This window comes from Cariama cristata, unplaced genomic scaffold, assembly GCF_000690535.1.
Source record: "Cariama cristata isolate BGI_N322 unplaced genomic scaffold, ASM69053v1 scaffold18744, whole genome shotgun sequence".
In the NCBI taxonomy this organism is placed as follows: domain Eukaryota; kingdom Metazoa; phylum Chordata; class Aves; order Cariamiformes; family Cariamidae; genus Cariama; species Cariama cristata.
This window is the reverse complement of record NW_009611562.1, coordinates 36,473-48,898: the sequence shown is the minus strand read 5'-3', so window position 1 is coordinate 48,898 and position 12,426 is coordinate 36,473. Positions and strand designations below refer to the sequence as shown.

At 42.2% G+C, this 12,426-nt stretch overlaps 1 protein-coding gene across 1 annotated transcript in view; it reads right to left on the bottom strand.

The window, feature by feature from the left end:
* LAMA4 (laminin, alpha 4) overlaps positions 1-12,426 on the bottom strand; it is a gene marked incomplete at its 5' end in the record, with an annotated part of 60,360 nt that overhangs the window by 13,917 nt on the left and 34,017 nt on the right. The window contains 8 exons of the mRNA XM_009698308.1: positions 1,419-1,556; positions 2,661-2,790; positions 4,946-4,954; positions 5,114-5,256; positions 6,343-6,474; positions 8,590-8,761; positions 9,939-10,072; positions 12,054-12,216. Of these exons, the coding sequence (XP_009696610.1) occupies positions 1,419-1,556; positions 2,661-2,790; positions 4,946-4,954; positions 5,114-5,256; positions 6,343-6,474; positions 8,590-8,761; positions 9,939-10,072; positions 12,054-12,216 (1,021 nt within the window). The remainder of the gene's footprint in view (positions 1-1,418; positions 1,557-2,660; positions 2,791-4,945; positions 4,955-5,113; positions 5,257-6,342; positions 6,475-8,589; positions 8,762-9,938; positions 10,073-12,053; positions 12,217-12,426) is intronic.

Below are 12,426 nucleotides of genomic sequence, written 5' to 3'. Positions count from 1 at the left end.
GCTGTTTTCCCCATTTGTGCTTTATTTGCAGAAAGGTATACTGAGAAGCAAAACAGGAGATGATCTCATTAGAACTGATATTCTTGCTGGCTTTTAAGCCTGAATTCTGGGAATTCTGCTGCTGATTATGTCTCATATATCTGTCACATGAGCTCCTTCCATCTAGCACGGATGTATGGTGTTTACATTTCATTTGTGTTTCTGGTACCCCTGGCACTGTACTTACTGTTACTGCAAGATTCCTTTTTTTTTACATTTTTTTATTTTCCTAATTCCCTCTGATCAGACCCGTTCAACGCCTCAAAATTATCTCAGAGATAAGATCTGCTATCTGGGTCAGGCATATGGGATCACCGTGCCACATCACAGGAATGTTGTCTGTTCCGTCAGAGCAAGCACTGCCGCTGTGCACTCCTAGGAATCAGCCTGTCTGTTCTGTGGAGTGCTAAATTCCGCTTGTTAGGTAGGGCACTTGGCACCTCGTAGGATTAGAGCTTTTGAGTTAAAACCAGAAGTGGTGTGCGTAAGGCCTCACGTATGCAAACGATGTAGATAACTGACATGGTTACTGATTTCAATTTAAGGTAATACTCCAGACTGTAAAATGTGGAAGCTCAGGAGTGGTTATCAATGTCATACAGCCTTCCCTGCTGCTCTGCTGATGATCTTCTGCAAGTACGGACGAACAGACATTTGGGGGTGGTTGCAAATGTTCTGTCATCGGAGCTCATGCTTGCTGCAGATGTCAGTCTGAGCCTGCAGCATCTTGGAATCGCTCTGGCTCACACAACATTTTGGGTGTGCAAGTCCATATTTCTGCCCAGGTCATGCTGCTGAGGGGGCATTTAGAGCAGCTTGGCTTCCCATAGCTCCAAGGACCATTCTCAGGTGCAGCTTTTCCCAGTCACACATGGAGGTCCAGGTACCGTCTGGGAATATAGGCAGCTTTCTAACTGATTTCCGTCAGCTCAGCAACACTCAAAATACCATTCCACTAATTCAAGCAAACTTTGTCTTTGTTTCTAGGGGATGTTCTCTGGGCGGAAAATGTCAGGCCCTTAATGTGATTTGTACTTTGGTGGCACCTACAGGTCCAAACAGGGATTGCAGTGCTGCTGGGCACGGCAAGATCCACCGGGCATTTCTGCCCTGAGGACTTTGTTGAGCACAAATGTTAATTCGAGGCATATGATCAAATTCTCTTCTCAACGTCAAAATAATATCTAAGCATTGCTGATTTTCATCTGTAGAACAAATGCAAACTGCGAAAATGAGGTCATCAATGAATGCTTCTATATTGCAGGCTGCTTTGTCTATTATGAAACCATGAAGTGAGAAATCGTATTATTCCCCTAGTATTCTCCTGGGAAACAATGCGAGGATAAAATAAAACAAAATTTAAAGAAATATATACTCACTCCTTCAGAATAGTAAAACAGCAGCCCGTTGGGCTGCAATGTCCGGAAATTAAAGCCTCCTTCAAATTCACTAAAGAGGGACACTTTTTGGCTTGATGCAATGAAGCTCTCTCCATTGAAATATGCTTTGCGGGACATCTGTGTATTGAATAAAACAAAATTACAAGTCAACCTCAGAAAGCATTCAAATCATAAAAAGAATGAGGCTTTTTTTTTTTAAAAGATGCAGCCAGTTCAGCTCTCTAAAACCTTCAATTTTTCCTGCATGTCTTAATCTAATTTATACAGGCTTTGGCTCACATGCTGTGGAAAATCTTAAGTGTAACCATTCTAGATAGTGTAAGCCAAATTGTTCTAATTTCCCTGGGACTCTTGGCCTCATCCTAGGTCTGCTGATGTTAGTGAGCATGAAGACTGGAAGCAGAGGGGACTCAAGCCCCCGTCTGAGCTGTGTGGCACTGAGTCACCATCTCAACATGGGATAGATCAGTTTGAGTACTGGGGCGGGGGGTGATGGACATGGTGGTCTTAAACCCTCTGAGTCTCAGGGGTAAAACTGGGTTGTCCAAGGCAGGACAAGTTGCGGCTAGCTTCCTTGTTGACAGAGGGTGAGATTGCGTGATGAGTTCTACAAGTGGTGGGCTCCTTCATCTCCACAGGTTCGCGGCATGGCTTTAGATAGACGTGACTGTAGGATAAAGACCACAAACAGTGTTTAAATTTACCAGCCTTGCATTGTGATGGACAAATGATGAATGATGGAAGGGATCAGAAGCGAAATGGCAATTTTCTCAGTGTTAATGCTGGTGCAGTTGGTTTGTGTATCACAGAGAAAGAGCTGGCCTGACTTAAGGGGAGAATTCATTTGAAGGGTGAATATCTTGCTGTTGTTTTCATTTCATACATCTGTATTAGGATGCATGTGAGGACAATTCTCCTTGTTTCTTTAAGAAAAAAGAAATTACATTGGAATATTTCCTTTCAGGATACAGCACACAATTTATTTCAGATCCAGCTTTCACATTGCAATCTCACATATAAGAATATCAAGTGAAACACCTTGTGCTGTAATTCAGGGTGAAAATTGGGTAGTATGTCAGCAGACTTAATACACACACACCCCCCAGCCCCACCAGCCAATGCGTGCAGTGTCGTTTCCTTGGTTGAAGACTTTCTTTCCATTGTTTGGAGTAAAACTCAAGCTCACAGCTGTATCCATTGCCAAAATTTTGTTATGCTTACCAGTGAATCCTCTGGGCACCCATAGCTGATTCCCAGGGTTCCTGGTTCTTCTAACAAGTTGAAATCCTTTTTTTGGAACTGGAAACCCTTCATGCAGCCTTTAAAGCCGATACTTCCTGCCAGATGTGAGCTAATGCTGTTGGAAAACAGTGCCAAACAAGCCGCGGTTAGATAGCCCTTGCCTTTCTGAACAGACTTTTATTCCCAAGGTGTTCGAGAAAACTTGGAAGAGCCTCAGTCATTTGCCTCACTAGTGCCCGATTCTTGCTTCTTTATGTAAAACAACTAATTAACCACATTATGTATTTTGAAAAGTCAGGATGCACCAGTTGTAATAAATGTTAGGGAGAGGAATAGATGAGAGTTCAGAGAGTAGATCCATATAGAGTAACTTTAAAAAGATAAAAAAAGCTGCTGAAATTAAAAAAAAAAAATTTAAATGTATTTCTACCCACTTACAGTGAAAATCAATGGATTGCTATCTCCATTTCTTATCATTTTAGAAAAATTCTGGCTTAGTTTTCCTGTCTTGCTTTTACTAGCAAGCTCCATTCTTTCCTTTGGAAGCAAGTGGAACTCCATTTCTTAACAAACGATAGTTACAGAGGTCAGGGAAGTAAGAGTAAATTCTGCTTGCTGATGAGTGAGTTTACTTAATTATAAATGAGAGCAGTAGGTCGGCTTCCAGAATCCTTTTTATGTCTGATTTGAGGTAGATATTTGAGTAGAGGGGGAGAATCTCCTCCCTCGACCTGCTGGCCACACTGCTTTTGACGCAGTCCGGGATGCGGTTGGCTTTCTGGGCTGCCAGCGCACATTGCCGGGTCATGAGAACCGAGGCTGAGTACAGTATCAAGGACAAAGGTGTAGCTCCACCTAAATAATGTCTCTAAATATTTTTCAGTATTGTAAATGGTCATATTTTTACAATGCCTATAGATTTTTTCTGATACAACTGGTTTATTGAGGTGCTATTTTTCCTGCTTTGACAGTAACTTCCAAGTGTTTTGCAGAATAACCGTAATTCCCTCAGAAAACGGTGGGCATAATTCATGTGATTCATCTTGTATCCTACATTTGTGAACAAGTCTCATCTGCTATTGAGCTGCTCAATTGCCTAGATTTCTCGACCCTTCTGGGCTTTTTCAGTCTTCTCTAGGCTTGATTAACTGAAGAAGTTTTCACCATCCTTTTGTCCTTTGTTTCTGGGTCATTGATGTATTTAATACCAGCCCTAAGAGAGATCCTTTGGGCATGTGCTGTAAACTTTTTATACTGTGAAAACTGAAGAGTTACTACTATGTCCTATTTTCTTTTGCCCAGCTGCTTTCTAATCCACTGCAGCCTTTCCCCTCTCCATCCCACCAGTTTTCTTAATAGCCCTTTATGACAGACCTTTGTAAAGAACTATTTGAAAGGCCAGACAAATTATATACTCTGTTTCTCCCATGCCCACCATTCTGTTTGCATGTTCAAATAATTACATGGGATTGAAAGGCATAATTTTCTTTTACAAGAAGTTTGTCCCTATTTTAAAAGCTTAATCTGTAAGTATTTTGTATCTCAGACATTATTTGTCGATTCAACAGGCTGTCCTGACAACAGAATAAGGTTTCAGGAGATTTGCTGCTAATTCCTAGAAACTATTGTGCAACATTTGCTTTTTTTTTTTTTTTTTTTTTTTTACATAGAGGGTATTTTAAAAAGAGATGATATTTCTGTTAGGAGTTGTGACTCCTGAAACAGCAGCTGGAGCCCTTCGGAAAGTGCTGGCCTTGCTGTCTGATCCCGGGAATGAGCATTGCCTGTCAGAAGAGCATGCCCTTCTTCAAGCAGCCCGTCTGCTCTCCCGGAGCGTGACCCTGCTCCGGCAGATTCCCACTGCAGGAAATGAGAGTTATATAGTCTACTGAGATTAAACTTGGCTTCTGTCAAATGGTACGATGGGAAAATAAGACTTTTTCTTTTCTTCCCACGCCTACACAGAGTCAGCTGACTTGGGTCTAGAGAGAACCTGAGACGGATCACAACTGAAGTGCTTAGTAGGAAAAATATCTTCTTTAGATTTGAAAATGGTAGAGAGTTTTGGTCCTTCAGCTAGTGCCTTGCTATTTTACAAGGATTGCTTTTTGCAGAGCAAGGAGGAGTAGCAATTCTGTGTATTCATGTGTTCTTTGAAAATGCCTTTTTGTTTTAAGAAGACAACACTTGTCTGTTACCCTTACTAAAACTAGACCAGTTTCAGCAGAATTTACCTGTGCTGGATCAAGCCTAATCCTTGGTACTTCAGAGCTCTGAGAGACACTTAGAAGAGTGTCTGAGATGTTCTTTTACATAAGACATTGAAACTGGGAAAAATGTTTTATTGTAAGCCCTTCAGCACAGGACGTACAACATAACTTAAAAATGGTGACTACTGGAAAGTAATGATTGAATCCCAGTTGTAAACCAACCTGGAGTGCAAGATCTCAGCCGGTGCTCCTCCAATGTAGATGTCTGTGAATGGCATCGCTGTTCTTTCGTTGTCCACACTTTTTATATGTCGCCTGTCTACTACCAAGATCATCTTCTTAGAATTGTGATATATAATAGAAATCTGAGAAGAAAAATGCGCTTAGAAGTATCCAAAATGTCATCTTTTGTAAGTTGTCATGGTGATTTTGCAAAATTGATTGCATCTTTATATCTTTTTGTTTGAAAAGTTCCTCCGATTTATCAAAAAAGTAGTTTGTAAATTGGGAGAGGCTGACAACAATTACTAGTAGGGGGCTTATTTTGATGTGACTATTTCTCTGATGACGGAAAACCTGGGATATTTCACTTATTAATAAATCCACATGAAAGTGCCCCATGTCAAATTCTACACTGTAGCAAACACATAAGCTCCATTAACTTCAGAGTACTTTCTTGATTTATCTAAGAAGTTAGAGCATACTTCTTAAAAATACTTATTTCATTGTCAAAGCATAAAAGGCTTAATTGTGCTCTGCTTAAACGTGTTGAACAGCACTGTAGCTGTAGCGGTGGATCAGGGATCAGCCTTTGAATTGACGTCAAGTAAATGGCAGGAGAAGCAAGCCACTATGGGGGATTTGCTACTGTTGCTGTCGCAGCTACACTGGCTTGAAGCAAATTCTCTTAAACCAAATACAAGTAGATATTTTAGATCTGCCAAAGTCCCTAAGGTACTATGCATATATACAAGTCTGCTACGAAATTCATTCTCCCTTCAAATGAAAGGGGAAATGCAGTATTTCTTGTAATACAATGCATAACAACTAAGGTGGTCAAGTTAACGTCATGACATGTTTTTAATTGAGGAGAGCTGTATTTTTGAAGGATGTAGTTGTCCTGGATATAATTTCATTTTGAATTAATAACACTTTTCCTCCCCCGTGAACTGTCCTGCCCTTGGCTAGTAACACACAGAACCTGTCCACAAGCACTGGTTTACCAGGAGGCAGGGAGAGCCTTCCCTTTCCACTGCCCAGTAGTGGTGGGACTCGCACGTGCTCTTTCGCATGCAAGGCAGACACGTACTCTGCTCTTCTGCCTGCTCTACTCCATCACCACCTGGCCCCTCATCCTTTTGCTCCTTTCGTTGGTGTTGGAGCAAACTGTTTCTGCTTTGGAGTTGCTGGGATAGTTGCCCAAATGCCTGTGATTGTAACTGCAGCTCTACCTCGTGAAATTTAGCGTCGTTAATCTGAGCCTTCTTCATGGAGTCCTCTAGCAGCATAGGGCCAGTGCTGAAGCCAAAGTCGTAGCGGAGGTACAAGAAACCATTGTGCATCTCTAGGCTGAAGAACATACTCTGTATAAAACAAAACAGCAGTCAGAAAAGCACTATGATTGTGGCAGCAATTTAAAGAGATTAATAAACAGTGTTATCAGAGTGTCTGACGTTGTGAAAAGCATGCTGGGAAAATGTCTTTTTATTTTCAAAACTATAACACAGTTTCTGGATTATTTTTCTATGTATGTAATATATGTGTATATATACACATGTAGACATAATTGTTTGATAAACAGCACTTATCTGAAGACTTGGTGAACGGTTTCCCTGTAAGAATAGTATTTGGTAGCACAGTACTGTCAATATTCTTTACTGGCAAAGTATTCCTAATGCAAACGCATCTATTTACTGTCAAAGTAATACCGCATGCCCCAAATGAAAGATGTTATACTGGTAAAAGCACTGCTGAGCTAGAATGGCTGTATCTGCATTAGCAGCTTCTGTCAGGACACCTGTAGTAGCCGAGGATTCAATCTTCTCACAGCCCTGAGCAGCAGGGCTGAGCAACAGCTGAGCTTACTGAAGGCTGATAATCATCGCTGCAGTGCAGTTACTGTGTGTTTGGTCTCTGGATTTCCTGACTTCCTGCTTCATGGGTTGGCTTCTGTTCTGCAACTAGGTGACCTAACCTTCATCAACAGAAGATCTACTTTAGAAAATCTTTAGGGAGTGCTTGAGATAAAGATCTGTACCAGAGAATTAGTCTTGCTCCAAAACCGGACATAAAGAAGCAAAAAGGACGGTTTGCAGCAACTGTGCAGCTGGGTTGACGCTTTTAATGCTAATGGTTGTCTTCTCTCCCTGTGTTCATGCTGTTGTGCCCATGCCTAACGACAACGTGGGAACAAGAATTCTCAAAAAGCTACTGCAGGCCAAGAACTGCTGTCTCTGGCACGAATGAGTCCAGCTTCAGAAGTCATTACTTAAAGTAGTAAAAGTAGGTTTTAAACTAGTGCTTTTAAATGCAACTGCAGCTTGGGTTTGCTTTGAACAGTTTAAACTTGAAAATGAAACAGGGATTACATTCAGAATATTTATGAGCTGTCTTTGCAGAACAGAACAATGGACTGGCTTACAGAGTCTTTCTAAAGTGCTGTGAGCAGGCATGGTCTTCCACAGCTAACATCCAACTTGGTTGCAGTTTCCACCATAACCCACAAAGTGTGTACATCTCCGACAAACCTCTGGGCACCTTTGCTTGGAAGAGACATGACTGATCTCCAATAAAGGCTGTTAAACTTTTAACAGCAGTTGCTTAGTCCTAAACATCCTAAAAGCGAAGGTTAGTAGTGGCATGGCAGACTGCAGAGCAAATTGCTCCCCTCAGCCCTCCTCTGGAAGTTACCCTAAAGGCAAACACTAGAAAGTAGCTCTTCTAATGAGAGTGGATTTTTTTCTCTTCTAAATGCTCAATGTGGTTGTACAAGTAGGTGTCTAGAGAAGTGTATGCCTGTGGACTGCATCTACGTAGTAAAATGTTTTCTGTGGCTTTACCAAGTTGTAATCCACACGGGACTTGGGAGCTTGATGTAGAGATGCCCCAAGACAAAAACGTCCAAGTTCGTCTTCAGAGGATATTTGCATGTGGCATCTACTTTCTTCAAACCCTTACAGAGTTGCATCACCCTCAAACTTCTGAAAAGCTGGTGATATTTGGATCAAGCCTTTTTATTTGGACTACTTTCTATTTTCAGTAACTTAAATATTTAACTCTAGTACACCCTGAGACACAGTTACAAAGTGGCAGCTACCACAAAGTGGCTGCTTCATGGGAATTACTGCGCAAAAATTTCTTGTTGCTTTGATTGTGCATTCACGTTTAAATAAATGTGCAACTACAGTGTTTAACTGGAGTCTCTCTCAAAGTGTCATGACAAGGGTATGACCCGTCAAGTCGTGACTGTCTCTGAATGAGAGCAGCGTCCAACTCAGGGCCTCAGCTTCCTGGGGCCTTTGCAGAGCAAATTCCAGTTCCCTCCTCATGTATACATGCGTGAGATCCACACAAAGTGTTTCCTCTTTCCAGAAGTTAAATGCAAGGATGTAAGCATTTTTGATTTTTCATGGTGTTATAAGTACTGGGGAACTTGTTGTGGTCATGGATAAAGGATACCAGCAGGATTTGATACTCACCCCATTAATCATCAGCAGGATCAATCCATTGTCTGTGGGCGTTCGGACTTCTATGTCAAACCGAGTCACCTGGCTGAACCTTCCCCTTCTCTCAATGTTTCTTGCCAAGGCATAGCCAGAGCCGTCGAAGAAATAGCTCACAGCCCGGCTCTGAGTGAAAGCCAACTTATTTCTATGAAAAAAACCAAGCAGGGAAGTCATACTTGGAATATCCCCATTTTAATTTGGGGAAATTTAAAGGCCTTTACAATTAAAACACTTTCTTGAAATAATTGTTCTGAACTGCTGCTTCTTCCTGGCAGCAGTGAGACTGATGACTTTCAAATTCTTTCTGGGAATTTTTTCTGAAAAATAGTGTGTAGCTTTGAAGGTGTACCTAACTCCATCATTACATTGTGCTTTTATCCTGTGTAGTATGTAGAGGACAGGAAAATACTTTGCGCATCCTTGTAAAGTGGCAGGTGCACAACACCTCCTCATTATAAGGATGCACATGTATTTCTATTAAGAGCCTGCCTGGTTTGTGCAGACACCCACTGAGTTCTCCGAGGCCTTCAGCCGAGGATGGGCTGCGCTGAGGAGTCCAGGGGCAGCCTGCATGCTCTGTCCTGGAGAGCCGCCGCTTGCGCTCCTGTGGGAATGGCATGGGAAGAAGCAATCGTTCGCTCTGTCCCAACACCTCCTGCATTTCTCCCCAGTGAGAGCTGCAAGTTTCTCTCCTGGTCTCTGTAGAGAGAGATTCTACTGTTGCTGCCTGTTGTATGAACACGATGCCAGCTGTGTCTGTGCTACGCCAGCGCCGTGGTTGATGTTCAGTTCTCCTTCAGGGGCTGCGTTTCCCAGTTTGTGAATGGCTTACCTGAGGAATTTCTGTAGTGGCTTTACGAGTGTATGGCAGAAAGATAACTTGGGTATGGGCTTTGCTGTCTGGGGGTGGGACTGCACTCAAGTTTCCCGGGCCCACTGGAGCTAAGGGGCTGTGACTGTACCGCTTGCGGTGGCAGGATTTGAGCCAGGAGCGGTCCTGTCCCAGGCAAGCAGCAGGGGTGCGGAGGGAGCGTGGGCCGTGCCCCAGCCACTGCGGCAGTGCCGTTTGCCTTTCGAAGGCACGAGCGCGGTTGTGAGATAGTTAATGGAGACAGCAGCGAACCGTCGAGTGTCTGGAGTTGGAAGGGACCATAAGGGTGACCGAGTCCAGCTCCTATACACACGTAAATTCAACCTGTTGACGCAACTCGGAGGTGAAAGTGGCCAAGTTCCTTCGGAGCCACTCGGTAGGGCCTTCACGTTTGCGGTGGCACAGAGGGGTGACCCGCCGGGCAGGGGGCGGCGGTGGGACTGTCCCCTACCTGGCGCAAGGAGGCGATGTGGTGGTGTCGACGTTATAGACCTGCTTGAAGTTGTAGAGGCTGATGACGTCATCGTTGAGCGTGGCCAGCTCCAGGCAGCCGATGAAGCCGGGTAGGTTTAAGCTAGGAGGGAGCTGTGCAAAGGGCAAGGAGAAGTAAAAGGAGAAAGGTCACGCTCTCTATTTGGGTACCACGAAAGCGTTTGTGCCTGGGGTCAGTTTTGTCTCTGCGCTCTGCATATTCTGAAACCAGTGGGGTGATGCTGCCTTGGGAGAGCCTTCGCAGCCCTTGTCGTCACACAGCCCTTGGGCGGTAAGTTAAAATGGGGCGCATAAATGGTCTCACAGAGAGAACAATGGGCCAGGTAAGGCAGCTGCAAACAGAAACTTCTTTTGTAGTTTTGAAGGGAGCAAAAGGGAAAAGGGTTACGATTTGACTGATCACAGATCTTGCTCAATGTATTTAAATCTCTGGGTGACTATTTCATACCTAATGTATAGACATCCTTCACTGCTAGGAAAATAACTTCATACTATGACAAAAGAGAGAAAAATGAGAGAGCTCTTTAAACCCCGGAGTCTTGGATTCAAAGTCTGTACTGGTGGCTAATCCTCAGAAGGTATTATTTTGAACAGTTAGCAGGATATAGAAACTCCTTTTAGCAAAGGCCACTGCAAATGGAATTTAAATAACCACACTGGTGAGGGGAAAAATACAAAAGAATAAAGCTGACAGAGCTAGTGAATCATTCTTTTAATTTTAAAATACTCTGCCCTGTGGAACAGGTGTGATATTAATAACATCTCTTGTACTTCAGTCTGATCACTGCCAGAAACTTTTCTTCGGCTTCTCATTATTTCCATTTTGCTTATGATATAATAATAATGGTAATACAGCAATGGAGAATATGTGTAGCTGTAAGAGAAAATGAGATTCTTATCTGCAGCACAGGTACATCTGGTAAATGATCATGTTTCCTTTTTTTCCTTTGTTTCTTCTACTACTCTGTTAAATTATGTTAAGTGTGAGACTTCTAATGCTTAAGTGGTACATTTCATACTTACAAAGTATGTAACAGGGAAGCAAAGGCAAAAGTTTTTAGCATTATGTTAATAAACGAAAACGTGAGGTGTCCATTCCTAAGGGAGAAGAGACCCATATGCTTATCAAATAATTCCATGAATCCTTTTCTTCCCATTCCCCTTCCCATTTTCCTTCACTTTTCTCTTTTCCTTTTCCTCTGCCCTGCTCTGGAACAGATCTGGAGGGTTCATTTGCTGGGTTACTTTTTGTGTGTGTGTGCGCAACTATTATTCAGTCCTCAGTCCTATTCTCAGGCATTTTGCACCCAGGGCTCAGTAATCTAAAATCCAGACCATGACATATATCGGGCAGTCACAGCAATGCAAAAGCTCAGGAATACGTAAGTGTATTGAGTTAATCTTTGTTTTTATATCGTTAGGAGGGCTGCGTGTGGAACAGTAGTCGGATGTTTTTGGCACCTACTACAGTTAGCTTAAAGAATTTAGCATTCTCTAGTGTCTTTCTAAGTACATTTTCATTCAGCTGTGAAGCAACTGTCTTTTACACAGGTCTTCAGACGTGTTTTGCACAGACAAGTCTTTATGCTGTTGTAAGGCTGGGTTTAAACCAATGATAATCTAAATTCAAACAAATCACTATATTGCTATTTTCCCACACTATCCTAGTATTAACAATACATTACTTTTCATTTTTTGTGGCAGTTGTAAAAGAGAAACTGTAAGCACCAAGAACTCGTCAGCATTGAAAAAAACTAGTAGCCTGCAAACTTTGTTAAGCTGAGCTAATAGGCCTTAATTTATGCATGCTACTTAACAGCTCGCAAGCTTTTTTCTTATTATTACATTTCAGAAAACATGAGTGATAGCTAACAGGAATCTGATCATCTTACTGTACGATATGATACACTAGAGAAAACAGTAGTTTTCCCTATGGCTAGAAGATGGAGTCCTAAGATGATAAATGACTAAATAAGGACATTTTATTTATTAACCATTTCTGTGTTTAAAGGGAAGCCCAGCAAGATAAGTTTGTATTATTTAATTTTGAATATAAAGTATTTATCTGACCAACCTTGAAGTCTGGAGGCACTCCACCAACGTAGAAAACAGCATTTTCAGGTTCCAAATTAAGAAGAGAGCCAGGACCAAGAACCTCTCCCTTTTTGATGAATTTTTCTTCAGCTGTGCTGCTAAGACTGGGCACAGTTAAAAACATTTTTCCGTGTCTTCCAATCCTGTAGAAGGGAATTGTAAGAGAAGAGTTTCATGTTGGCTAGACTTAAAAAAGAACAAGCAAACTTCCAACTCCAGGAAGAGTTTTTATTTCCTTACTAGAAAGCTGTTACTCTGGGGAAAAGAAAGAGAGAAACCACAGACACTTTCTCTTCCCCGCTGTGGCCCTTGGGTCCTGGCTCTCTAAAAGCAAGGCGAATTTCTATTTGTTT